This window comes from Anomaloglossus baeobatrachus, chromosome 8, assembly GCF_048569485.1.
Source record: "Anomaloglossus baeobatrachus isolate aAnoBae1 chromosome 8, aAnoBae1.hap1, whole genome shotgun sequence".
Taxonomy (NCBI): domain Eukaryota; kingdom Metazoa; phylum Chordata; class Amphibia; order Anura; family Aromobatidae; genus Anomaloglossus; species Anomaloglossus baeobatrachus.
In genome coordinates this window covers 247605247-247632905 of record NC_134360.1, presented here as the reverse complement: position 1 = coordinate 247632905, position 27659 = coordinate 247605247, and the positions used below count along the sequence as shown (strand labels likewise).

Here is a 27659-nt window from a genome sequence, read left to right as displayed (position 1 = left end):
GGTCGGGTGGTGGAGGTTGGCAGTTTTTTCCAAGAGGAAGGTGTGCTGTCATTCTGGCTATCAGTTGGTGGAGAATTCGATTAATAGTTGGTTTGCTAATCCTGGGGCCAAGGGTGGCGTACTTGCGACAGTTGGTTTCTCAATTGGATGTGTTTTAAAAAAAAAAAAAAAAAAATGTTATGCGTGGCGCAACCAGTACTGGGGTTCGCCAAGGGAATAGCAGCTGCTGTGTTTCCTTCCAGTTCTGCAGGTCTCGGGAGTTGAGGCCGGGTAGCAGACGAGGTGGGCACGGTGTGTCCGGAGGGCTTGTGGAGTCTGGTGTGGCTGTGTTGGGGAGCGGCTCGGTGCCCAGTGACTGAGGTTATTTGGGGCTGATATTCAGAAGTATGGGTGGCGCGGATAACGTTTGGGACAATGTGTGAGGAAGGCCCGGTGGAGTATTTGATGGTGGCGTTGGCAGTGGTGAGTAACGGTTTTCAGGCTGCTAGGCCGGCGTCCGCAGTGGAGCAGAGGGTGGCGGCTGTGGCTGTCTTGTTAAGGATTAGATGTGGAGAGATGTTTTCGCAGGATCTTAGGGCGCGGCAGGCCTTGAAGGGTTTGGTCGTAAGGGTGTGAGGGAGCGGGATACAAGGGTCCGTCTCCGTTGTTTTGTGGCAGCGTTTGGTGAGTGGTTTGTGGCGGCTATGTTCATCTGAGCACGAGCGGGTTTTTGTTTCCCTTGTCCAAAACGGTTTGTGTTAGCCTTTTGGGGGGCTTTGAGATTGTGGGGTTGGTCAGCCCATCTACGGTCAAGAGCGGAGGTTGGATGTTGGAGGATGTGTCCGAGGTGGTGCAGTGGGTTGAGCGCCGGCTTTGTCGCTCACCGAATTAGATTAGGCGGGTGGTGAAGGTTGGTGTTGTTATACGCGGTCCCGGGTGCGGAATTATGTTGTGAGGGCGCCCAGGCTCATTATTGTGTCGCGTTTGTTAAGGTACCATTTTGTGGCAGTGCTGCAGACTTGATTGCAGGTGGCGGGGGTGGGCGCCCGGAATACTATGGGTCGTATTCCTTCTGGATTGGGCTGCCACGGAGGCCCCTCGGTGGGCTCAGAAAAGGGGTTGTGAGAAGTATTGGGAGGTGGGAGTCCTCTTGTTTCGGTGTTACGTTTGGCCTCAGTTGTTATCGGGTTAAGGCAATGGGGGCATTTGAGTCTTTTGGGAGTGGAATGGGTTGGCGTAACAGGTTTGTGTTATCTGTGGGTTTATAACCCCTGGGTTTTTGTGGTGAGGGTGTGCCTCATTTGGATATTTGGGCATTCGTTGGTTCTCGGGGCCTCGACGGTCTGAGGCTCGCCTGAATGTTGCCAGTTGGGTCTGGACGGGTCGATGGTACTGGTCCAGTAAGTGGGAGGCAGCGATTTGGTATCTCGAGAAGTTATTTATGAATGTTTTAAAAAAAAAAAAAAAAAAATAGTTTGTTGTTGCATTGTGTAAGACATACCTGAGCTTAATCGTGGGGTAGTTTTGATAGTGTGACCAGGTTGGAATGGCGTGCGGCTCGTGCGATAGGCAGTATCAATCGAGCCTTATTGGGGGGGCGGCGCCAAAAGTTGGTGGCGCTGAACTGGTGGTTTTGGGGATGCGATGGGGGTGCATCTTCACGTGCTTGGTGCTGTTTTGTGGACGCTGGGATTGCGTGGAGGTGTGGTACAAGTTTTTGGTGTGTGGCGGGTCCAGGCCACGTAAGGAGTCACGTGCCCTGTCCTGTGGCGGGGGGTAGGTCTGGTCCAGAGGCGGTTGAAGGCAATGGTAACTGGACAGAGAGACACCATCTTGGTATGGTGGCTCCAGGTTCCGGGATGTTGCAGGCACGGGGTTCTGCAAAGTTGGGGGGTTAATCCGTAGGTGATTAATACCTCATCTCTGGGTCGGTGTGTTGCGGCCAGGGATACTGGGGTGAGAAGTGGTTCCTGGACTGGGCCTACTCAGGGTTGTATATTTACTGTATTGGTTACTGTGTTACCTATTGTTATTTGTTGGGGTCGCCCGTTGGACGGCGCCCCCTTGTGTTAGTATGTAAATAATAGGTAATAAAGGCTGCTGTGGCCAATTTTAAACCAAGTCACATGCAGTTCGTGTATTATTTACAGATGGTATTGGTGGGTAACACACATACAGCACGACTGGAGAATCCTTCCTCAATGGTCAAGCACATCCACTAGGTGTGAACAGGTGCACCCTGAAAACTCAACAAAGTTACAAATATATGTACAGCCACACTCTGAAAAGCTAAAATATACAAACTATAAATATAGGATTTTTTTCACTGCATTACTGCTATTGGGAAAAAAAATGTATTTTTGATAATGTTTTTCGTTTTAGTTTTTATATCACTGTATCCTTTTTTGTGCAATTTTCACTCTGGCCATTAGGCCTAATACTAAATACTGTCTTCCTGTTCTTCACTTGGACATTAACAAAAATGTACTGTCTCAGACCCTATTTATTTGTATAGAAGTGCTAACGGCGAATGCTCTAATCTATGCTCAGCTATTGTGACTGGGGGATCCTATGTTATCTATTGTATATAGAGGTGTTATCAGTCATTGTACAGGAGACAGAGGAGGTGAGCTGTGATATCATGTATTGAGAATGGTGGATCCTGTGTTAGCTACTGTATTTAGAGGTGATATCTGTCATCGTATAGGAGGAGGAGGTGGTGAGCTGTGATATCACCTATTGAGAATGGTGGATCGTGTGTTATCTACAGTTTATAGAGGTGTTATCATGATTGTTCAGCAGGAAGTGAGCTGTGACATCACCAGTTGTGAATGGTGGATCCTGAGCTATCTACTGTATTTAGAGGTGTTATCTGTCTTCGTATAGGAGGAGGAGGAGGTGGTGAGCTGTGACATCACCTATTGTGAATGGTGGATCCTGAGTTATCTACTGTATTTAGAGGTGTTATCTGTCTTCGTATAGGAGGAAGAGGTGGTGAGCTGTGGTATCATGTATTGTGAATGGTGGATCCTGTGTTATCTACTGTATATAGAGGTGTTATCTGTTATTGTACAGTAGGAGGTGAGCTATGACATCACCTATTGTGAATGGTGGATCCTGTGTTATCTACTGTATATAGAGGTGTTATCTGTCATTTTACAGGAGGAGGTGAGCTGTGACGTCACCTATTGTGAATGGTGGATCCTGTGTTATCTACTGTATATAGAGGTGTTATCTGTCATTTTACAGGAGGAGGTGAGCTGTGACATCACCTATTGTGAATGGTGGATCCTGTTTATAGAGGTGAAATCATGATTGTTCAGGAGGAGGTGAGCTGTGACATCACCTATAGTGTATGGCGGATCCTGTTTATAGAGGTGAAATCATGATTGTTCAGGAGGAGGTGAGCTGTGACATCTATTGTGAATGGTGGATCCTGTGTTATTTTCTATATATACAGCTGTCACTTTTCATTTTAATACTACTTGTGCTGATAATGAGACTGGTAAAAAGACATCTGTACAGAACAGGGAGTGTGATTGTAACAGTGGATAAGCATACTGAAAATGTGTTCACCTTTCCAAGGCATTAAAGAAGTTGTCCAGAACTTTGGTACCATTGCCTTATTCTTAGGGTGGGTCATAACATTCAGATCGGTGGGATCCAGCACTCGCCACTGTCACTAATCAGCTTTTAGCAGGTCCCTCCAGTCCTGGATATAAACAATGAACTCCATATACTGTTTCCTGGCTGGTCATACACTTTGGATACAATCATTGTCCATATGCTGTATAGTGGACGTTCTTGGGTACAGCTGCTTTGCTGTCATCTGTATCAAAGCCCTGGACAAGCCCTTTAATCTCAAAAGTAGCTAAATGACAGATGATACCGGTGGCTCAGTGGTTAGCACTGCAGTCTTGTGGTGGCTCACTGGTTAGCACTGCAGTCTTGTGGTGTCTCAGTGGTTAGCACTGCAGTCTTGTGGTGGCTCAGTGGTTAGCACTGCAGTCTTGTGGTGGCTCAGTGGTTAGCACTGCAGTCTTGTGGTGGCTCAGTGGTTAGCACTGCAGTCTTGCGGTGCTGAGATCCTGGGTTCAAATCCCACCAAGGACAACATCTGCAAGGAGTTTGTATGTTCTCTCCGTGTTTGCGTGGGTTTCCTCCGGGTTCTCCGGTTTCCTCCCACACTCCAAAAACATACAGATAGGGACTTTAGATTGTGAGCCCCAATGGGGACAGTGTTCCTGATATATGTAAAGCGCTGCGGAATATGTTAGCGCTATATAAAAATAGAAAAATAAAGATTTGAAATGATAGACAAAGCACAAGGATAAGAATAACAACACATTGGATATTGGATTTTCCACATGGGAAATAAGTATTTCATACAACTGTTTAAACATAAGCCTAAAATACTGAAATTTTCTAAAAGATGCTTATTTTTCCTTTTTGTGTTATAGGGGGATCGTGGACTAATTGGTTTATTGGGAGACCGTGGACCTCCAGGTGAAAAGGTATTGCATTGTTTGTATGTAGTTCCCATTGAAGTAGCAGCTGATTTCCCGATTGTTCTGCATTTTTTGCCTTAATCCTTCAAGATTCCTTTTAAAACAGCCTATTCTTGGCTTACAATGTCCAGTCACTTAGATATAGGTATATAGGTGGTAGATAACACAACTGGACCATTAATCCTTATGCGGGCGTCACACGAGACAATCTATCGCGCGATGCATCGTCGGGGCCACGGTTTTCGTGACGCACATCCGGCTTCGTTGGCGACGTCGTCTTGTGTGACACCTCTGAGCGACGCTGAATCGGTCACAAATCGTGAGTCGTGTACACGTCGCTTATTTTTAAAAAATCATTTATTTTTCATGGCACCGGCTGTTCATCGTACCCGGGGCAGCACACATCGCTCCGTGTGACACCCCGGGAACGATGAACACAGCTTACCTGCGTCCCGCAGCACACGCCGGCTATGCGGAAGGAAGGAGGTGGGTGGGATGTTTACGTCCCGCTCATCTCCGCCCCTCCGCTTCTATTGGCCGGTTGCCGTGTGACGTCGCTGTGACGCCGAACGTCCCTCCCCCTTCAGGAAGAGGATGTTCGCCGCCCACAGCGAGGTCGTATGGACAGGTAAGTACGTGTGATGGCGGTTTAACGACTTTGTGCGACACGGGCAGCGATTTGCCCGTGACACACAAACGACGGGGGTGGCTCCGATCACTCAATAGATCGTACCACGTGACGCCCGCATTAGACCCAAAGGTCCTCCAATGCTTCAGAACAACAAACCATGTGTAAATTTATCATGGTAATTATACAGTTTCAAACACAATGTTCTAGAAAATGATTATAATTACAAAAAATCTCAAATGACATGGCAGCACAATACGCTCAAAATGTTGGCAGTCCGCTTAAAGAAAAAAACAGGCACAACTCACCACGGGTTGGGTCTAGTATTGGAGCTCACTTCAATGATCTGAGCTGCAATACTCCACACAACTGGGCAACATCTCAGTTTTGTCTTAATTTTCTACTTTAAGATTCCCTGTTTACATGAAGGAAACGACAACCCTTTTAAGACCACACACCTTTTTTAAAACCAGGCAGCTACACTCCTCTCCCTCTCCTATACAATAAAAGTAATACTAAGCAAATTTAAAAGCAGATTTTCCTGGAATCCTATGTAACACAACAAATATCACACAGGACCTTTTTAAGTACTGGTAATATAGTACCCCAGGTTTTATACAAGTATTTCACAATATTACAGGAACTACACAGACTACACCGCACACAGAGGTCGGAATCAAATCTTTCTCCCTACCTCCCAACCAAATACAAAGATTTATTACTACCAAAATGAATTCATTTGTAGTAATCCTTAACTTGTCATACGGCACTATGCTTTCTTAACATAACCATGTAGCAATTCATCTTACAAGTTATGGATTGCTATATCTTTAGATGATCTAATCCAACAACACTACATGAATACAGAACCACCTTCAGCACAGGAATATAATACCAGAACAACCATCAGTACATGAATACAGAACCACCTTCAGCACAGGAATATAGCACCAGAACAACCATCAGTACATGAATACAGAACCACCTTCAGCACAGGAATATAGCACCAGAACAACCATCAGTACAAAAATACAGCACCATAACCACCATCAATACAAGAGTACATCACCAGAACCTTCATCAGTACATGAATACAGCATCAGAACTATTATTAGTACATGAATACAGTATCAGAACCACCATTAATATATGGCTATAATACTAAAACCACTATGAGTGCAGGGATACTGTATTAGGCCTACTAATATCTTGTTAGATGGCAGAGTGCTTTATGAACATAACCATGTAGCACATCAGCTGACAATAGATTGCTAGATCTGTACATGATTTGAACAAATAACAATACATGTATAAAGCTCCATCACCAAAAGATACATGAATTAAGCACTAGAACCACCATCAGTACTCTAATACAGCACTAGAACCTCCATCGGTTCATGATTACAGCACTGTAACCATTGTCAGCACATGAATACAGCACCACCAGAGCCACCATCAGTACAGGAATAAAGAACCCAAACCACCATCTGTACATGAGTACTGCACTAGAACTGTCATCAGTACTTCAATAAAGAATTATAACCACCATCAGTACTTTAAAACAGCACCAGAACCATCATTGGATCATGAATGCAATAATAGAACCACCATCACTACAAGAATAAATAAATAAAGCACCAGAACCACCATCAGTAGAGGAATAAAGCACTAGAACCACCATCAATAGGCTCAGAATGGCCCATAGTGGAAAAGATTAATCCCTTCAGTGGGCCCTTGTGCAGGACTGGAGATCTGAGATATGAGCAGTAGTTGGCATAATACACTTGATTCACTATGTACAAACAAAAGCAGTATCTCATTCATCTCATTCAACAAACTACCCAACATATTCTATGGGAGCAAAGGTTAATTTGAGAATGAGGGCAATGTAATATTTATATGTAGCTGAATAATGAGCCCCCATTATCAATGTAGTTGCTGGGCCCTTGGCACCCTATCTGGCACTGACCATCAATGCATGAATATAGCAATGTTACCACCATCAATACATGATTACAGCACCAGTACCATCATCAGTACAGGATTATATCACCATACCCACAATCAATACATGAATACAGCACCAGAACCATCATCAGTGTATGCATACAAACACTAGAACATCAGTACGTAAGTACAGCCCTGAAACCACAATTAGTATATGAATACAGCATTACAACTAACATCAATACATGAATACAGCACTAGAATCTTCATCATCATGTCAGACAGCACAGTGCTTTATTAAAGTAGCCATATACAATGTTATCTGACAATGGATTGTTACATCTTTACACAATGAGAACCAATAACAAAACAGGAATAAACATTATATGAATAAATCACCAGATCTATAATCAGTATAGTAGTGCAGCACTAGAACTAGGATCAGTACAGTAATACAGCACAAGAACCATTATCGATACAGGAATACAGCATCAGAACCAACACCAGTAAATGAACAGCACCAAAACCAACAGTAAATGAACTGAATCAGAACCTTCAGCATGTGAATATAGCACCAAAACAACAATCGGCACGTGTATTCCTGCACTATTGGTGTTCTGATGCTGTATTCATCACTAGACCCATCATCAATACATCAATATATGAATACGTAACCAGAATATTAACAGTAAAATAAATTCAGCACCAGATCCGTGAACAGTATATGAATGTAGCACCAGAGTCATCAGCCGTCATGAATGAAGTATCAAAGCCATCAACGGTAGATAAATACATAACCAAAACTACCATCAACACATGAATTATAGCCCCAAAACCACAATCAACACATGAATGCAGCACCAAAACCACCATCATTACATGGATACAGCACCAGAACCATCATCAGTGCAGAAATATGGCAGCATAACTAATAATGGTACAGAGATATAACACCAGTTCCATTATCAGTACATGAATAAAGCACCAGAGTCCTCAATACATGAATAGCCTGAGATCCATTATAAGTATTTGAATGCATCACCAGAACCACCATCAGTACATGAGTACATCACCAGAACCGCCATCAGTGTAGATATAAATCAACAGAACCACCAACAGTACACGAATACAGCACCAAGCTTAGTAGAGAGATCAGTTGCAACATCAGGTCAACCCCTATCATATACATTTGTAATGCATGAATCTATAACTCCCAGTGTTATTTTAACAATGGTAACGAAACACCAGCAGTTGTTACCAGCTTTATCAGACTGCGGACCATACAGGAACCACAGCACTGATTAGACACAGTCAGTCAGTATCCCATATAAAGGGTTACATCCAGGTACCTTATAGGTGATGTCTTCTCTGATTGTGGTTGTGCTATATAAGTGAGTAAAATAAATACATCTTTGCAGTAAATATTAGGGATACATGATTGACAGGTTTCTAAGGCTGTTGGCATATTCACACCTTGCATGCTGGCTGTCACAGGGTGTCTGTGTTTTTTGGCATAGTCACAGCAGCCTTTCCAGGATAAAATAATTTGTTCTTTCGTAGGAGTGTCAACATAAAAGGTGACATGACAAATCGTTTTCCTGTAGCTAGTGTAGCACTGAGCGTGTAAAGGCAGAGTTCAGGAATGTTAATGACCAGGATATAATGTTTCTACTTGTTTATGTTGACAGTTGTTGACTATTACTTATTAGATTGTTGCAGGTTTTTCCTTTTGTATCTACATTCGGAAAACCCAGAAATAGCTTTTGCAATGCAGCCAATTCTCAGTAACCTCTATGGTTATGTGGCCAGGCCCAGGTCACCGTCTCTATTTGCATTGCACTGATCTTTGCTATTACGATTGGGTTCTAGGTATTTCAAGGCTTTTCATGCAACAAACTACAAAATTGTATCCGACCTCTATATTATGTTCATCTGAATTATGGTGCAATATGGAGGTCTTGTGTATATGTTCTGTCTGCTATTGCAACTCCGTTACTCAAATAAGACTAAAGCGGGCTTCACATGCAGCGACGTCGCTAACGAGATGTCATTGGGGTCACGGAATTCGTGACGCACATCCGGCCTCGTTAGCGACATCGTTGCATGTGAAACGCAGGAGCGACCGTTAATGATCAAAATTACTTACCTAATCGTTGATCGTTGACGCGTCGTTCCTTTCCCGATTATCGTTGCTGTTGCAAGACGCAGGTTGTTCGTCGTTCCTGCGGCAGCACACATCACTATGTGTGACACCGCAGGAGCGACAAACATCTCCTTACCTCCGTCCACCGGAATGAGGAAGGAAGGAGGTGGGCGGCTGTTCCGGCCGCTCATCTCCGTCCCTCCGCTTCTATTGGACGGCTACCGTGTGACGTCGCTGTGACGCCACACAAACCGCCCCCATAGAAAGGAGGCGGATCGCCGGCCACAGTGACGTCGCTAGGCAGGTAAGTCCGTGTGACGGGTGTTAGCGATGTTGTGCGCCACAGGCAGCGATTTGCCCGTGTCGCACAACCGACGGGGGCGGGTATGCTCGCTAGCGATATCGGTACCGATATTGCAGCGTGTAAAGTACCCTTTAGATGCAATACGAAATATTGCCAACTGACAAGAGTGGCGCTGTTTCTGGGGATTTTTTTTTTCCAATTACTTACTACCCTTTTAAGTCATACTGATCAAAAAGTGATGGCAAACACCCTAAATTGTCCTGGTCCCACCACTTTTTTGTATTGTGCCTAGCAAGTGATTGTTCTCTTGCATGGCAAAAGTGCATTGTAGTTGATTAAAGTTGCACAGTTTGACTGTCATGCGATGTTCAGCTCCGCACACACCTGCTGGCACGATGTCTTCAGCTTCTATTCACACCAAAGAGTCTGACAAGCAACCTGAGGCTTCTGGATTATTCAGCCAGAGCCGGGCGTCGGCTAGTTCTGGTTCACTGGTCTTCAGCTTTGCAAGAGTTAATTCCTGCAGACTTGTGAGCAGGAAGTAAGAGCTCAGGTTGCTAATTGCCATGTGCAGCTGTCTCCTCCCTATTTAACACTAGAAGTCCCAGATAGGGGTCATTTGACATTTCTACCATTGGAACCCTATGGGGCTTAAAATTCCTGGGACTTCTAGTGTTAAAGCACAACATTCTTCCGGTATGCGCCAATTATATCTTCAGCGTTAGCTCCAGCGATCCCGGTCTTGGTGATTTTCCTGTTTATGGTGATCTGTGTTGCACTTCTGAGAGGTGTGAGCATTCCCCTGTTGTGTGTTACTTCCTGCCCTTTTTCGTTGCTCCCCGGTACACATATTCTCTCTCCTGTGTGTTTTGAGTGCGGTATGTACGAGTTTCCTTTCTCTGTTATCCATGTCGTTTTGTGGGGCTTTGTCTTTGTGTTCTGCAATGCACCCCAAGGCTGTGGGAGAGGGGGAGTAAGATCAGGGCTCAGACAGGAGTTAGGGCCATGCTGAGGGCTCGGACCTGGCTACTATCAAGCCTACCTCTGAGATAAGGGACAGTGTAGGGTCTCAAGTATGAGGGCCAGGCTCGGGGCCCCTGTCCTCTCATTACATACCCTGTTAAAGAATGTACATCTGGAACAACTATGGTGTGAACAGGATGCAAGACTCAAAAATATACAACTAAACAATATGATAAAGAGTTGCACACCAGTCACAAGTGACTGGTGTGCAACTCTTTATCCTATTACATACCCTGTGACTTTGATTTACAAGGAAAATTATTGTGTGAGTTAAAGTTGCACCTGAGCCCTGGAAGTTCTTTTTAGCCTATATGACAAAACCAATGCTAATAAAAGACCCTCGATATTTGGGGGTCTTATTAGAGATTCTCATAGGAGCCCATAAGCGTCAACTGCACAGTAAAGTAGCAATTTCACAAGGAGCAAAAAGGAAGCTACCCTCAGGACATGCCATTAAAAAAAGAAAGAAAATGGAGATAGCAGGTGCTACCGGATACATGGCTAAAATGTAATGGTCACTTTCCAGGTTTTAGAGCTGTATGTAGAATATATGCAATATAGCCCCTTGTAAACAGCATATCCCTGCAGGGGCAGGAAACCTCTGCTATTTTAAGGTTATTGCTGCATTTTATTATTTATTACTATTGTACCATGCTGCCTGTTTCTCTTTTGTATACTGGTTGTATGGAACATAAATGTAGCAAAACAAATTGTTGCAAACAATATATTATTGTGTCAGTCTACCTCCTATTGGCAATATTGGGGTCTGTGCTGTTTATAATTGAATATTATTGGGAATCAAAAACCGGACAAAACAATAAATCTACAGGAAACTTGTAAATACGTTACTCATCCGATACTGATTCAAAGCCTGTATCATAACCTAAAGGTTCATCTCTATTCCACAGGCTTCAGAGCTGAAATCGCAGCATCCTTGTATACATTGTCTGCACATAGCTTATTCTAGGAAATGTAATGTTTGCATTAATCACTGTCCATTACACTAATGAAGTGAAAAAATTAATGTATAATTGCATAATAGCAGATCTGCACAACTTATAGAAATGTTTATGTTTAAGCAGCAGCAGAATTCTGAATGTAGCTCTGGATTATACATTTAGGCTGCACAAAATAAGTAATGCAATGTACTGTATGTGCACAGCGAACTCTACACATAGAATAATGAGTGCAGCTCTGGAGTATAATGCAGGGTATAACTCAGGATCAGTACAGGATAAGTAATGTAATGTACAGTATGTACACAGTGACTGCACCAGCAGAATAGTGAGTGCAGCTCTGGAGTATAATACAAGGTGTAACTCAGGATAAGTAATGTAATGTATGCACACAGTGACTGCATCAGCAGAATAGTGAGTGCAGCTCTGAAGTATAATACAAGATGTAACTCAGGATAAGTAATGTAATGTATGTACACAGTGACTGCACCAGCAGAATAGTGAGTGCAGCTCTGGAGTATAATACAGGATGTAACTCAGGATCAGTACAGGTTAAGTAATGTAATATATGTACACAGTGACTGCACCAGCAGAATAGTGAGTGCAGCTCTGGAGTATAATACAGGAGGTAACTCGGGATCAGTACAGGATAAGTAATGTAATGCATGTACACAATGACTGCACCTGCAGAATAGTGACTGCAGCTCTGGAGTATAATACAGGATGTAACTCAGGATCAGTACAGTATAAGTAATGTAATGTATGTACACAGTGACTGCACCAGCAGAATAGTGAGTGCAGCTCTGGGGTATAATACAGGAGGTAACTCAGGATCAGTACAGGATAAGTAATGTAATGCATGTACACAATGACTGCACCAGCAGAATAGTGAGTGCAGCTCTGGAGTACAATACAGGATGTAACTCAGGATCAGTATGGGATAAGTAATGTAATGCATGTACACAGTGACTGCACCAGCAGAATAGTGAGTGCAGCTCTGGGGTATAATACAGGAGGTAACTCAGGATCAGTACAGGATAAGTAATGTAATGTATGTACACAGTGACTGCACCAGCAGAATAGTGAGGGCAGCTCTGGAGTATAATACAGGAGGTAACTCAGGATCAGTAATGTATGTACACAGTGACTGCACCAGCAGAATAGTGAGGGCAGCTCTGGAGGATAATACAGGAGGTAACTCCAGATCAGTAATGTAATGTATGTACACAGTGACTGCACCAGCAGAATAGTGAGTGCAGCTCTGGAGTACAATACAGGATGTAACTCAGGATCAGTATGGGATAAGTAATGTAATGCATGTACACAGTGACTGTACCAGCAGAATAGTGAGTGCAGCTCTGGGGTATAATACAGGAGGTAACTCAGGATCAGTACAGGATAAGTAATGTAATGTATGTACACAGTGACTGCACCAGCAGAATAGTGAGTGCAGCTCTGGAGTATAATACAGGAGGTAACTCAGGATCAGTAATGTAATGTATGTACACAGTGACTGCACCAGCAGAATAGTGAGGGCAGCTCTGGAGCATAATACAGGAGGTAACTCAGGATCAGTACAGGATAAGTAACGTAATCTTATTTTCAAAGTGACTCCAAATCTCATGCAAATTATATCTATGAAGGAATAAAAGACTAGCAATGCTGTGACCTGTAGACATCGCTACAGTGACTCATACATGATCTTGGCCCTATTAGCCTTTAGGCATAAATCCTTCACCAAATGGTTAACATTGTTCTGCTATGAAACCTCGCCTGGTTCTTGTTTCCTAAAGATGATGGTGCACATTACTGTCCGGACCCTCCATGAAAATGTTACATTTTCAGCACTTCAGGAAGGTACTTCTAATTAATAGCTGAACTATGAAGTCACTTTAGTCGTCCTCTTCTCCCAGCGCTTTTAAGTAAAAAGAATCTTGAATGTGTTATTTCCTCTCATCTTGTTCCAAGCGTTTGTTCTGATGTCCTATCCCAAACATCGAGCACTGTAAATCATGTTCTGTATATTCACTACCAGATGCTGCGCATCCCTGCAATTAAATCATTTTCACAACAGGCAAATATACTATTTAGTAAAATGACTCTTAACTGGGTTCCAACCTATACAGATAAGCATGGCGTCACAGTGTGTGCCCTAATATCCGGCTCAGTGGTGAACGCTCTACACACCCTGAAGCACGCGATCTACGGAATTGGGCTGCAGATGCTGTTTAGGTCATTTTAGGTGTTTCTACACATGGTCATGTTATGGCTTTTGTTCCACCTACACGCTCAATGAAGGCCAGAGCTATCCGAAATGTTGCAAGTTCCTTTTGCACAATCAGGAACTTGGAGAGTCGCCTCGGGCCATATGGCGCTGTGTGTGTCAGCACTTGCTTCTTTGGATCCTTGGAGCCTGTGTGCACATTGTACTGCCATTTGTATGAAGTCTTAGGTTGCAAATGCAGAAAAACCGCCTTACCTTCTGGGTTCACTTATGGGTGATATGGGCAAAAATGACACTGTGTTTGGTGGAGAAAAACAGATCATTTTTTACAATCTCCTATAATTTTTTTCAACCTGAACTAAATAGAGCACCTTCAGTATATAAGGGATGTAGTCCTCAATTTAAAGGGAAACGCATTCATCATGAGTACTCAATATCGAAAAAGAAAAAACTGTGTTGCAGCTCTTGAGGATAAAATAATACAATTTATTCCAATATTTATTATTATTATTATTATTAATAATAATAATAATAATAATAATAATAATAATAATAATAATAATAACAATAAAAAAATAAAAATGGACTCTAGCGCTCACCCAGGGGGATAATGGAGGAGGGGGGAACCTAGTAGTAACTGTGTTAGAACTAGTAGGAGCTGCAGGTAGTAGGCAGGGTCTGCGTAAGCCTGTCAGAGTTGGGGTAAAATAGGATAAAATAATCTAATTTATTCCAATATTTTTTATTACTATTATTATTGCACCATTTTTCCATGGCGCTTTACATGTGAAAGGGGTATACATAATAGGGACAAGTACATTAATCATAAACAATACAAGGCACAGACTGGTACAGGAGGAGAGAGAGGTCCCTGCCCACGAGGGGTCAGACAGGTACAGGAGGAGAGAAAAACCTGCCCACGAGGGCTCAGACAGGTACAGGAGGAGAGAAAACCCTGCCCACGAGGGCTCAGACAGATATAGGAGGAGAGAAAACCCTGCCCACGAGGGCTCAGACAGATATAGGAGGAGAGAGGTCCCTGCCCACGAGGGCTCAGTCAGGTACAGGAGGAGAGAGGACCCTGCCCATGAGGGCTCACAGTGTAAAGGAGGAGAGAGGACCCTGCCCGCGAGGGCTCAGACATATACGGGAGGAGAGAGGGCTTAAAGAGGTACAGGAGGAGAGAGGACCCTTCCCGCAAGGGCTCATACAGATACAGGAGGAGAGAGGAGCCTGTCTGAAAGGGTTCACAGTCTACAAGGCATGGGTGAGGATACAGTAGGTGAGGGTGGAAATGTTCGTGCAGATCTATAGAAGATTGAGGGTTACGGCCGGTTGTAGGCTTGTCGGAAGAGGTGGGTCTTCAGGTTCCTTTTGAATCTTTCAAGGTAGCTGAGAGTCTGATATGTTGGGGTAGAGCATTCCAGAGTATGGGGGAGGCACGGGAGAAATCATGCGATTGTGGGAAAAGGAGATAAGAGGGGAGAAGAGAAGATGATCTTGTGCGGATCTGAGGTTGCGTGCAGGTAAGACTAGGTCACAGGTGTAAGGAGGAGACAGGTTGTGGGTGGCACTTTATGTCCTGGTTAGTGTTTTGAACTGGAGTTGTTGGGCGATGGGAAGCCAGTGAAGAGATTGGCAGAGAGGAGAGGTCGGGGAGTAGCGAGGGGAGAGGTGGATTAGTCAAGCAGCAGAGTTTAGGATAGATTGGAGGGGAGCAAGACTAATATTTGAAATAAAACTCCATAATTGATAAAGTATACAGCCAAAAAAACAATGCAACGTAGAATCGTGTATACTTAAAAGCATAGGATTAAACCGGCTAGATAGCTGTACTCTATATAGATTCACCGCATTGAATGATTTTATCTTTAAGAGCATGTTTTTCTCTTTTTGCAAATAGGGAAATGAGTTTTGTTATTAGACGCATAATTTATAATATACGCTGACATCAAGTTCATGTTGTGTATTATTCTCTTTTATAGGGCCCAAGAGGTTATCCTGGCCCATCAGGCCCACCAGGGGAGAAGGTATGTGCTGACATTTCTTATACTGGTTGGGGGTACGGTATTATTCTTGAGTGTATTGGACATGGTGGTGGAAAGGGATCTGGTGCAAAGATTACTCTGAAGCCCAAGTAATCTAGTTACACCACTAATCTAGTTACACCACTGGTCTTGACACTCTCATTGCCTATGTTGGCTGTAAGATTGAGCATGTTGAATTTCAACATGCCCCATCCTTTCTTTACATGGGATAATACATTTCTGACAGAAGGGGATGGTGATAGCTGATTCTCCTCATTGGAAAAGCATTCACAATCGTCTCAATGTATGTGTATGTATAAGCTCTGGTTAGAGCAAGTGGACAAAGGAGAGCGGTCTATGGCCCCTTCACACGTCCGTGTCTCTGGCACGTGTTTGGTCCGTTTCCTCATGTGCCAGAGACGCGGGCACATGTAGACCCATTAAAATCAATGGATCTGCGGTCACGTGCGTGTTTTGCCATGGACCGTGTGTCCGTGTTGTGCTCCACACGTAGACATGTCCGTTTTTCTCCAGCATCACGGGGATCACACGGACAGCACGGATGTGATCTGTATGCCATGCACCGGAGAAAACACACGTGCCTGTGGAATAAAAATAATTTCTACACTCACATTCCCCAGCGCTGCTGTCTCTGCCACTGCTGTCACTTGCTTCTGACCCCCGCTCATTATGCTCATGAATATTCACTCCACTGGGGGCCCGGAAGCAGCAGCAGCGGGGAGTCGGCAGAGTGGGAGACCGCAGATCAGCACCATGGACAGGTGAGCAGAAAGTTCCTACACAGAGAACACACGTGTGCCATAAACACGGCACACAGAGGGCAATATGCACCTTTGACACGTCCGTGAAAAGCGTGCGTGATTTTCACAGACGTGTGAAGGGGGCTTTAGGTATATTTGCACCTTCATGGCACAGAAAAATCTGCCATAGCAAAATAACATATATAATATCAGTGACGGATCCAGACAAAAGAGGGCCAATGTGCAAAAACAATATGTGGGCCACTTACTGCCACCTTTGAAGATGATAGTGGCCCCTTTAGCCCATGGGCCCCTCTATGGTTGCACAAATTGTATGTCCGCCGCTGTGTAATATAAGCAGATAGCTGCAAATTTGTTCCGGAATTTACTATGGATTTTACCTTTTTTTGCGGGAATATTCTGCAGCGTGTAAGCAGCAAAGGAATGCCATGGAGGATTTCGGAGACAATAACATCATCACATTCTTCATTTTTCCATTTTACTTTTTTATTTTGAACCTTACAAAACATTATTGAGAGCGTCTGGTGTTTGTTTTTCTTTTTCCCTTTTTTTTTTTTTGTACTTTTATTAAAATTGCTTTTAGCTACTTCCAGTATGTGCTAAAACAAGTCTCGGTGTGCTTCAATTAATAACAAGGCAGACGTTATTAAAATGAATTGGCAAGCAGCTGTACATTGCCTTGAGCCTCGACTCTGCAGATAAAATGAATTAGCACCAAAGTACTTGTTAATCTGAATGGATTATGGGGCTCTGCGCTCCTATGGGGGTAGGATGTCTGCATAATACCTGCCATGTGCCATTAATCATCGAGTCAGATCATTACAGGAGAAAAACGAAAATAATCATCACTACCGCTCTCAACGTCTGCTCGGGCAGCTGTCACGTCAGGCAGCGGTCATGTCAGGCAGCGGTCACGTCAGGCAGCGGTCACGTCAGGCATCCACTTTCATTTTCTACATCTAGTTTGCACTTTTTGTGGGACACATCAGTTGTGCTCCACCTATAGAACTATAGGAGTCCATATTGAACCTTCTTGTATCTCTGAAGTTGTGTGGAGGCACACACAGATTTTTTAAAGGAGTTGTCCACTACTTGCACATTGACAGTCTATCCTTAGGATCTGATTGGCCAGGATCCGACACCCGGCACCATCGCCGATCAGCTGCTCTCTGTTCTCTGCAGCAGGGAGCTGGAAATGCTCAGTTCCGGAGCTGCTCCGTGGCCGCGACTGGGAACTGCACCTCCACCTCCTATTCAGATGAATAGGCGATGGATGTGCAGTACCCGGCTGTGGCCACTATCAGAAGACGGAGCAGCTCCAGAACTGAGCATTTCCGGCAGCCTGCTGCTGTCGCCGGGACCGAGAACAGTTGATCAGCGGGGGTCCTGGGTGTGAGATCCCGGCAGATCAGACATTGATGACCTATCCTAAACATAGGCCATCAATGTAAAAGTAGTGGACAACCTCTTTAAGGAGGACCATACAAGATCACTACATACAGATCCATACTAGGGACTTTATTTGCTATTTTACATGGTCTGTGCATGCTGCAATGCTGGGTGCATATGCTTTAAAGAGGTTGGCCACTACTTTAACATTGATGTCCTATCCGTAGGATAGGTCGGTCATCAATGTCTGATCGACTGGGGTCCCACACCAATCGGGTGTTTTTCAATACCGCTGCCGGCAGCAGTCAACCAGAAATGCTCTGTCTTCCGATAGCAGCCGCTGCCGGTTAATGCACATCGCCTCCCATTCAAATTAATAGGAAGCAAATATGCAGTACCTGGTGGCGGCCACTATCACAAGACAAAGGGCAAAACCAGAACTGAGCATTTCCGGCTGCCTGCTACTGAAAAACAGCTGATATGCATGGGTGCTGGGTGTCGGACCCCGGCCGATCAGACATTGATGGCCTATCCTAAGGTTAGGCCATCAATGTTGAAGTATTGGCCAACCTCTTTAAAGGGAACCAATCACCAGGATTTTCCTATATAACCTAAAGCCAGTGCTATACTGGCACTATCAGGCTGATTCTATACATACAGTGCTATACTAGCACTATAAGGCTGATTCTATACATAAAGTGCTATACTGGCACTATCAGGCTGATTCTTTACATACAGTGCTATACTGGCACTATAAGGCTGATTCTATACATACAGTGCTATACTGGCACTATCAGGCTGATTCTATACATACAGTGCTATATTAGCACTATCAGGCTGATTCTATACATACAGTGCTATACTGGCACTATAAGGCTGATTCTATACATAAAGTGCTATACTGGCACTATCAGGCTGATTCTATACATACAATGCTATACTGGCACTATAAGGCTGATTCTATACATAAAGTGCTATACTGGCACTATCAGGCTGATTCTATACATACAGTGCTATACTGGCACTATCAGGCTGATTCTATACATACAGTGCTATACTGGCACTATAAGGCTGATTCTATACATACAGTGCTATACTGGCACTATCAGGCTGATTCTATACATAAAGTGCTATACTGGCACTATCAGGTTGATTCTATACATACAGTGCTACACTGGCACTATCAGGCTGATTCTATACATACAGTGCTATACTGGCACTATCACGCTGATTCTATACATACAGTGCTATACTGGCACTATCAGGCTGAGTCTATACATACAGTGCTATACTGGCATTATCAGGCTGATTCTATACATACAGTGCTATACTGGCACTATCAGGCTGATTCTATATATACAGTGCTATACTGGCACTATCAGGCTGATTCTATACATACAGTGCTATACTGGCATTATCAGGCTGATTCTATACATACAGTGGTATACTGGCACTATCAGGCTGAGTCTATACATACAGTGCTATACTGGCACTATCAGGCTGATTCTATACATACAGTGCTATACTGGCACTATCAGGCTGATTCTATACATACAGTGCTATACTGGCACTATCAGGCTGACTCTATACATACAGTGCTATACTGGCACTATCAGGCTGATTCTATACATACAGTACTATACTGGCACTATCAGGCTGATTCTACACATACAGTGCTATACTGGCACTATCAGGCTGATTCTATACATACAGTGCTATACTGGCGCTATGAGGCTGATTCTATACATACAGTGCTATACTGGCGCTATCAGGCTGATTCTATACATACAGTGCTATACTGGCGCTATCAGGCTGATTCTATACATACAGTGCTATACTGGCGCTATCAGGCTGATTCTATACATACAGTGCTATACTGGGACTATCAGGCTGATTCTACACATACAGTGCTATACTGGCGCTATCAGGCTGATTCTATACATACAGTGCTATACTGGCACTATCAGGCTGAGTCTATACATACAGTGCTATACTGGCACTATCAGGCTGACTCTATACATACAGTGCTATACTGGCGCTATCAGGCTGATTCTATACATACAGTGCTATACTGGCGCTATCAGGCTGATTCTATACATACAGTGCTATACTGGGGCTATCAGGCTGATTCTATACATACCTATAGTGGTCAGCTCGGATGTTTAGGTTTTGAAATCCAAGAAAGTAAAGTTTATAAAATCAGCAGCTTCTTGAGTGACAGCAGCTGAGGATCAGATAATATCTGGGGGGAATTCATAGTTATCCCCTCCCCCTGTTAGAATTAGTTTAAGAATTATAGAATCGATTTATATTTTCACTTGCAGGATCTGTGCTGATGTCATACACATGTGACCAGAAGGGGCGGGGCCTCAGTCAACAAAGCTGATACCAAGAAGCAACATTTTTATGTTGGCTGAGGCCCCGCCCCTTCTGGTCACATGGCTATGACCTCACACAGGTCCTACAAGTGAAAATGTAAATCGATTGTATAATACTTATGCTGATTCTAACACAGGGAGGAGATAACTATGAATACCCCCCAGATATTATCTGATCCTCAGCTGCTGTCACTCAAAAAGCTGATGATTTTATAAACTTTACTTTCTTGGATTTCCATTCCTTTCCTTTTGCTGTTTGTTTGGTGCTTCCATGTATCTAGCGTGACACCTAGTCCTGTAGTGATAAGCTCCTGCTGGATTTTATTGAAACAGCAAAACAGGCTACTAAGTGATACATCGCTGGAATCAGAGTCTCTGCCCCTACATCATGCTGTGCTCAGATTACATAGCAAAAACCTGCTGACATATTCCATTTAAATAAATAAATAAATGTGCTCTCACATCTCATCACACAGCTGACGAGCATTTCCCTGCAATATAACAAGAACTCACTAGGAAATAAAATAACGAATTGTTAAAAATTCTATTCTCGGTTTCTAGGAAATCTGGATGACAACCAATATGGCTGCCAATACTGCTTCCACAGAAGTTCCTTCTCAGGAAATCGGCCTAGCTATGAAATGATTCACGCTCATCCAGTGTGAAGTCATCGTACACTAGCACACATAATATTTGGGGGTCCGGGCACAGATTTTGCATGGGATCTATGGGCCACCGCTACGCTTTTGGTGCTTAATTTTTCAGATATTTTTCAAAATTTAAGAAGTTGCTGCACAGTAAATCTGAGGCTGCACGGTGGTCACATGTGTCGCCAATCCAACTTCCTATCATTCTGGGTAATTGTGCCGGCTTTCTCCGGAAACAGTCTTATTAACACTGAGACATCTTACACTTAAATGCATAGTAAAGTGTAGATAAGATCGGAAGTCTTTATGGAAAGTTCAGGGCTTTGATGTAAAGCTGCAGCCTCCTTATATTGCCAAATCTCCGTCTTCCATGTGTCGGCAATGCGCTCAAGCCTCATTTATATTGGTAATTATGAGAATGGAAAGAAAAAATCCCTCCTGATTATTACACAGGCAGCGCAAATAATTACTAATAAATGCTAATAATGAAATACAATTTCTTACATAGACCTGTTTCAGATGGTCATAATGTACCATATGTGCATTGTGTCTAACTTAAGGCACTGTCACACACAGAGATAAATCTGTGGTAGATCTGTGGTAGATCATCTGTGGTAAATCTGTGGTAAATCTGTGGTAAATCTGTGGTAAATCTGTGGTAAATCTGTGGTCGATCATCTGTGGTAAATCTGTGGTAAATCTGTGGTAAATCTGTGGTAGATCTGTGGTAGATCTGTGGTAGATCTGTGGCAGATCTGTGGTTGCAGTGAAATTGTGGACAATCAGTGCCAGGTTTGTGGCTGTGTACAAATGGAACAATATGTCCATGATTTCACTGCAACCACAGATCTGCCAAAGATTTATCTCTGTGTGTGTGACAGGGCCTTTAGTTAGCCCCCAATTGTGCAAGTTCTCCCACTTAAAGAGATGAGAGAGGCCTGTAATTGACATCATAGGTGACAACAGAGTCAAAATGAGAAAAACAAATCCAGAAAATCCCCTTGTCCGATTTGGCAAGATTTTATTTGCAGATTATGGTGGAATATAAGTATTTAGTCACCTAAAAACATGCAAGATTTCTGGCTTTCACAGACCTGTAACTTCTTCTTTAAGAGGCTCCTCTGTCCTCCACTCATTACCTGTAGTAATGGCACCTGTGTGAACTTGTTATCAGTATAAAAGACACCTGTCCACAACCTCAAACAGTCACACTCCAAACTCCACTATAGAACTGTCGAAGGACACCAGAAACAAATTGTAGCCCTGCACCAGGCTGGGAAGACTGAATCTGCAATAGGCAAGCAGCTTGGTGGGATGAAATCAACTGTGGGAGCAATAATAAGAAAAATGGAAGACATACAAGACCACTAATAATCTCCCTCGATCTGGGGCTCCACGCAAGATCTCGCCCCGTGGAGTCAAAATGATCACAAGAATTGTGAGCAAAAATCCTAGAACCACATGAGGGTACCTAGTGAATGACCTGCAAAGAGCTGGGACCACCGTAACAAAGGCTACCATCAGTAACACACTACGCTGCCAGGGACTCAGATCCTGCAGTGCCAGACGTGTCCACCTGCTTACGCCAGTACATGTCTGGGCCCGTCTGAAGTTTGCTAGAGAGCATTTGGATTACCCAAAAGAGTATTGGGAGGAGTGGCTTCATAAGAAGTATATGAAGGTCCTGGAGTGGCCTAGCCAGTCTCCAGATCTCAACCCCATAGAAAACCTTTGGAGGGAGTTGAAAGTCCGTGTTCCCCAGCAACAGGCCCAAAACATCACTGCTCTAGAGGAGATCTGCATGTAGAAATGGGCCAACATACCACCAACAGTGTGCGCCAACCTTGTGAAGACTTACAGAAAACATTTCACCTCTGTCATTGCCAACAAAAGATATAGAACAAAATATTGAGATGTACTTTTGTTATTCACCAAATATTTATTTTCCACCATAATTTGCATCTGTCGACGCGCCTGGCGCAGTGCGAAACAGTGCTGTCATCCTCTGTGCCCCCTCTTCACCCCCCTCCTGCCTGTCGTATTTCGTTTGAATAAAATAAAATAAGCTGCATTTGGTCCCCTAGGTCGGGGAGTAGCTTTAGGCAACCCGACAATTCACCTGAGAACAGAGCCTTCACGATCCATTCCCACCCGCTCCAAAATCAGTGCATTAGCGCAAAGAGGGGGATAGGACTTTCCAACCAAAAACGGTCCATAAAATCCCAAACGTGAGCCCTGAGAGCAAGCTCCCATACTTAGCCATAGTGGGGAGCGAGGCCCGGCTAGTTCCAAGCTACCGGGCCATCAAGTTGAAGTCTAAACTAAGTGTCAGGAGGCATGTCACGGACCACCAGGCAGCACCACTTGGGGATGGGACCCGGGCGAGCTCCCCTCAGCAGCAGCGGTACCCAGAGACTTGGTTTACCCGGTTGTCGGTGTCTGATTATGGACTGAATGAGTACGAGAGTGACCCCTGCATCCCTACGGCACTTCCCACCTTTCACCAGAGTCCCGGGGCATCCCCCCTACCCGTGGAGGGTTCCAACACCTTGCTGCCCCGTTCCATCATCCCCGGGTACTCCCAACAGCAGCGGTCGTACTCCTAATTACCACACACCACGGGTGGCGTCACGAACTATAACTCCTCTGTAAATACCCCCCTTTTTCATTCGAGTGGCCACACGACTCCCAGGTCCGAAGACCCTCGAGCCACAGCGAACCCGGATCCGAGCAGCTCGGCTGCTTCCACGGGGACGGTACAGTATGTGTCTCCTTAAAAGGGTCTTGTCAAAGATAACTCTGTTCATAATACAGCCCCCAAATGATCATTTGATCTCTGTAGGGATTGCTCCCCAAATCCGTGACAAAGAGCAGATTTTGTTGGCGGAATTCGCAGCCAGCCCGGTATTTCCCCTGTGAGTGCCGTTCCTGGTGCTATGTGATATCATACGGGGGCTTGTCTCACTACAACATTACTGTTCGATCTGTTATTCTGACCATTGTGACCCCCGCCAAATGTTAAAACGAAACGGCAGTGGAATTAGGAGCGCAGCGTTGCCACTTTGGCTCCTGTTGACTCTTTTTCCAGAGGACACACGATCGGTCCTAACAAGTGACGGCCAAAATAAAGCGTCTACCTTACTACAGCCTGAGAACGGCTCCTCTGTGCCAGTAACTACACGCTCAGCTCGATGTCTCCTAGTAAACACTCCACCGTATATCAATATCTGTGCCTACATATTTCAGCACAAGTCATTGGTAACGGTAGCTAGAAGACTTTATATTTTATTTTCCATTTACATGTCTGCCGTTCACTTATTAAATCAACCACATTAACTGTGGCTTGGCGGACGCCTCGAAAGTAAAACCAAATGCCAAGTTTAACAGAACCAGTCACGTTATAGACGGCACTGCAATGCCAAAATGCTAATGGTGCATATGTCTCGTGAGCCCGGAGTTCACACATCCCGCGTCCTCATGTATACTTCTATGTTTCATTGGATTATATTTCAGACTGAAGACTTTTTAATACCAGACTTTGCATTGGTGTACGGATGGGAGTTCAGATTTTTTAGCGGAAATTTACACAGACGTTTGGCTTCCTTGGACGGTGTCGACACGCTAATATACAGCTCTGGCCAAAATTAAGAGACCGCTGCAAAATTGTCAGTTTTTCTGATTTTTCTCTTTTATATTTTTGAGTAAAATATAAATTGCTCTTTTATTCTATAAACTCCTGACAATGTCTCCGAATTTCCAAGCAATAATTTTGTATTTATTTTCTGAAAATGAGAAATGGTGAAAATAACAGAACAATGCACAGCGCTTTCACACCTCAAATAATGCAAAGAAAACAAGTCCAGAATCATTTAGAAACAACAACACTAATAATGTTTTACCTCAGGAAGATTCAGAAATCAATATTTTGTAGAATAACCATTTTTAATCCCAGCTTTCATGCGTCTTGGCTGCTTTCCACCAGTCTGTCACACTGCTTTTGGGTGACTTTATGTCACTCCTGGTGCAAAAATGTAAGCAGTTCTTCTTTGTTTGATGGCTTGTGACTATCCATCTTCCTCTTGATTACATTCCAGAGGTTTTCAATGTGGTTCAGGTCTGGAGATTGGGCTGGCCATGATAGGGTTTGATGTAGTGGTCCTTCATCCACACATTGATTGACCTAGCTGTGTGACAAGGCGCATTGTCCTGCTGGAAAAACCAGTCCTCAGAGTTGGGGAACATTGCCTGAGCAGAAGGAAGCAACTTTTTCCAGGATAACCTTGTATGCAGCTTGATTCATACATCCTTCACAAAGTTTAATCTGCCCAATTCCAGCATTGCTAAAGCATCCCTAAATTTCGCAGTGGGTGCAAAACTCTGTGGCTTGTACATCTCTCCAGGTCTCCGTCTAACAATTAGATGACCAGGTGTTTGGCAAAGTTGAAAAGGACAATGCGCCATGCCACACAGCTAGGTCAATCAGTGTGTGGATGAAGGACCACCACATCAAAACCTTGTCATGGCCAACCCAATCTCCAGACCTGAACCCCATTGAAAACCTCTGGAATGTAATCAAGAGGAAGATGGATAGTCACAAGCCATCAAACAAAGAACTGCTTACATTTTTGCACCAAGAGTGGAATAAGATCACCCAAAAGCAGTGTGAATGACTGGTGGAAAGCGACGCATGAAAGCTGTGATTAAAAAATCATGGCTATTCCACAAAATATTGATTTCTGAACTCTTCCTGAGTTAGAACTGCTTAAATGTTTGCACCAGGAGTGGCATGTGGTCACATAAGGTGGCAAAAAAGTTCTACAAACACAATTTTTTGCCCTTTTTTAAATAACTGATGTTTGCTGGAGTCTATGTAGAAGGGATCCATTAACGGATTGCTATTTAGTCATCCGTTCTTCTTGTATTGTAACATCCATTTTTTCTTACAGGATCTGTTACAAATGGAAGATAGATAGCAACCCGTTAACTAATTCGTCCTCCATAGAATACAATGTTAAAAAAAACGGATCTGACAGAAATCATTTTGCCAACAGATCTCTGCAGGATCTGTTCTAACGGGTGATTACAGGACGTGTGATCTTGGCCTAAAAGAAGTGACCTGACCATTCATCTCAGGTGTTTTCCACTCTATGTTTTCAATACATGTCAATGGGAAAACTCAAAGGATACCCCCAGGCATATTTTTAAGGGCATGTGCCCACGGTCAGGACCCACTGCGTCTTGGACACGGTAAGCCTGACCTGTGGGGCTGTGAGTCTCCTCCGCAGGAGAACGCAGCTGTCCATTCCCAAGATCCGGGTTCAGGACGCTGAGGGGTATCACCTCTGTTTTCCCTGCGAAGGACGCTTGCGACTTCGCATCTAGCAATTGACATGCTGTGGCTCGGAAAGTCGCACCGCAGGTCAGTGTTTGCTGTAGGAAAAACAAGCACAGTGGGCACGGGATTTCTAGAAATCCATCCACTGTGCATGTACTGTACAACACAGCGTTTTGGATGCGGTTGAAGCATGCTGTGTCCAAATCGCTGTGAACACTGATCATGGGCACAAACTCAAAGAGTTTTCCCTACATTTTGGCTTCAGAAACTGCTAGTGGTTTCTTCATTCTTGAATGTAGTGGAGGAAAAAAACGACTTGAAAATACCAGTAAAAAAAGACCACCCAAAAAACTGTGCAAGAACGCTTGAAAAAAAACAACTGGCAGTCAAAAACAACAAAGCAAGCGCTCAAAAAACAACCAGAAAGATGCAGAAAAAGACGCTTCAGAACAAAAACGGCCAAAGCGTCTTGGGAAACTCTGCGGATTTGCTTCGGCCTAAAAGACGTTGTGTGTAGAGATGAGTGGACCCGTGGAAGTTTGGGGTTCTGCTGGTCCAAAGTTTGGCTGTGGACCCAATCTTGACCTGAACTTCATTTGAAGTCCCTGATTAGCAGTTTGGATCTGTGCCTACATTTTTTTTTTTTTTTTTAGGGGGGGTGTACGCTACATCCGATCATGCTTTTGTTACCATAAGTGCGAGCTGATCACAAGTGCGAGCTGATCACAAGTGCGAGCTGATCACAAGTGCGAGCTGATCACAAGTGCGAGCTGATCACAAGTGCGAGCTGATCACAAGTGCGAGCTGATCACAAGTGCGAGCTGATCACAAGTGCGAGCTGATCACAAGTGCGAGCTGATCACAAGTGCGAGCTGATCAAACACTGCAAGCGGCTCACACTAGAATGAGCACCGAGCGTACCCAAGCACAGCGATGCTCACACAAGTGGTTTGCATACGTAAAGTATCCGAACTCTGAACCCGAACTTTGTTTTTTATGAAAAGTCTGAGTTGGTACTAAACACCGAACGTCACAGCCATCCAGAACACAATGAATAACCTTTATATGCTGAAATGGAAAAACCTTGCAGTTAAAAATGCTAATTAAAGCAATATAAGACGAAATGAATGGAAATCTCCTGTGCCAGCCTTCTGATGGTTGCTGTTTGCACATGACCCATCCGCACCACAATGGTATTCTTATATTAATCATGGCTTTATTAGGATGTAATTAGAAGCACCGAGTATAAAACAGATTAATCCCCCCCCCGCACCCCACCTCCTCCCCCCCCCGCACCCGTCTCACCCCCCACATCTCAAGGGAGCAAGTACTCCCACATGTAAAAGGCTGTCGTAATTGTCTATATTGCACCATGGCATTCCCTTTCCA

General features: G+C 44.0%; 1 protein-coding gene across 1 annotated transcript in view; it reads left to right on the top strand.

Annotated features, from left to right (window-relative positions):
* Window positions 1-27659, top strand: part of COL24A1 (collagen type XXIV alpha 1 chain) — a 382434-nt gene that overhangs the window by 131519 nt on the left and 223256 nt on the right. The window contains exons 7-8 of the mRNA XM_075320523.1: window positions 4440-4493; window positions 15698-15742. Coding sequence (XP_075176638.1) covers window positions 4440-4493; window positions 15698-15742 — 99 coding nt within the window. The remainder of the gene's footprint in view (window positions 1-4439; window positions 4494-15697; window positions 15743-27659) is intronic.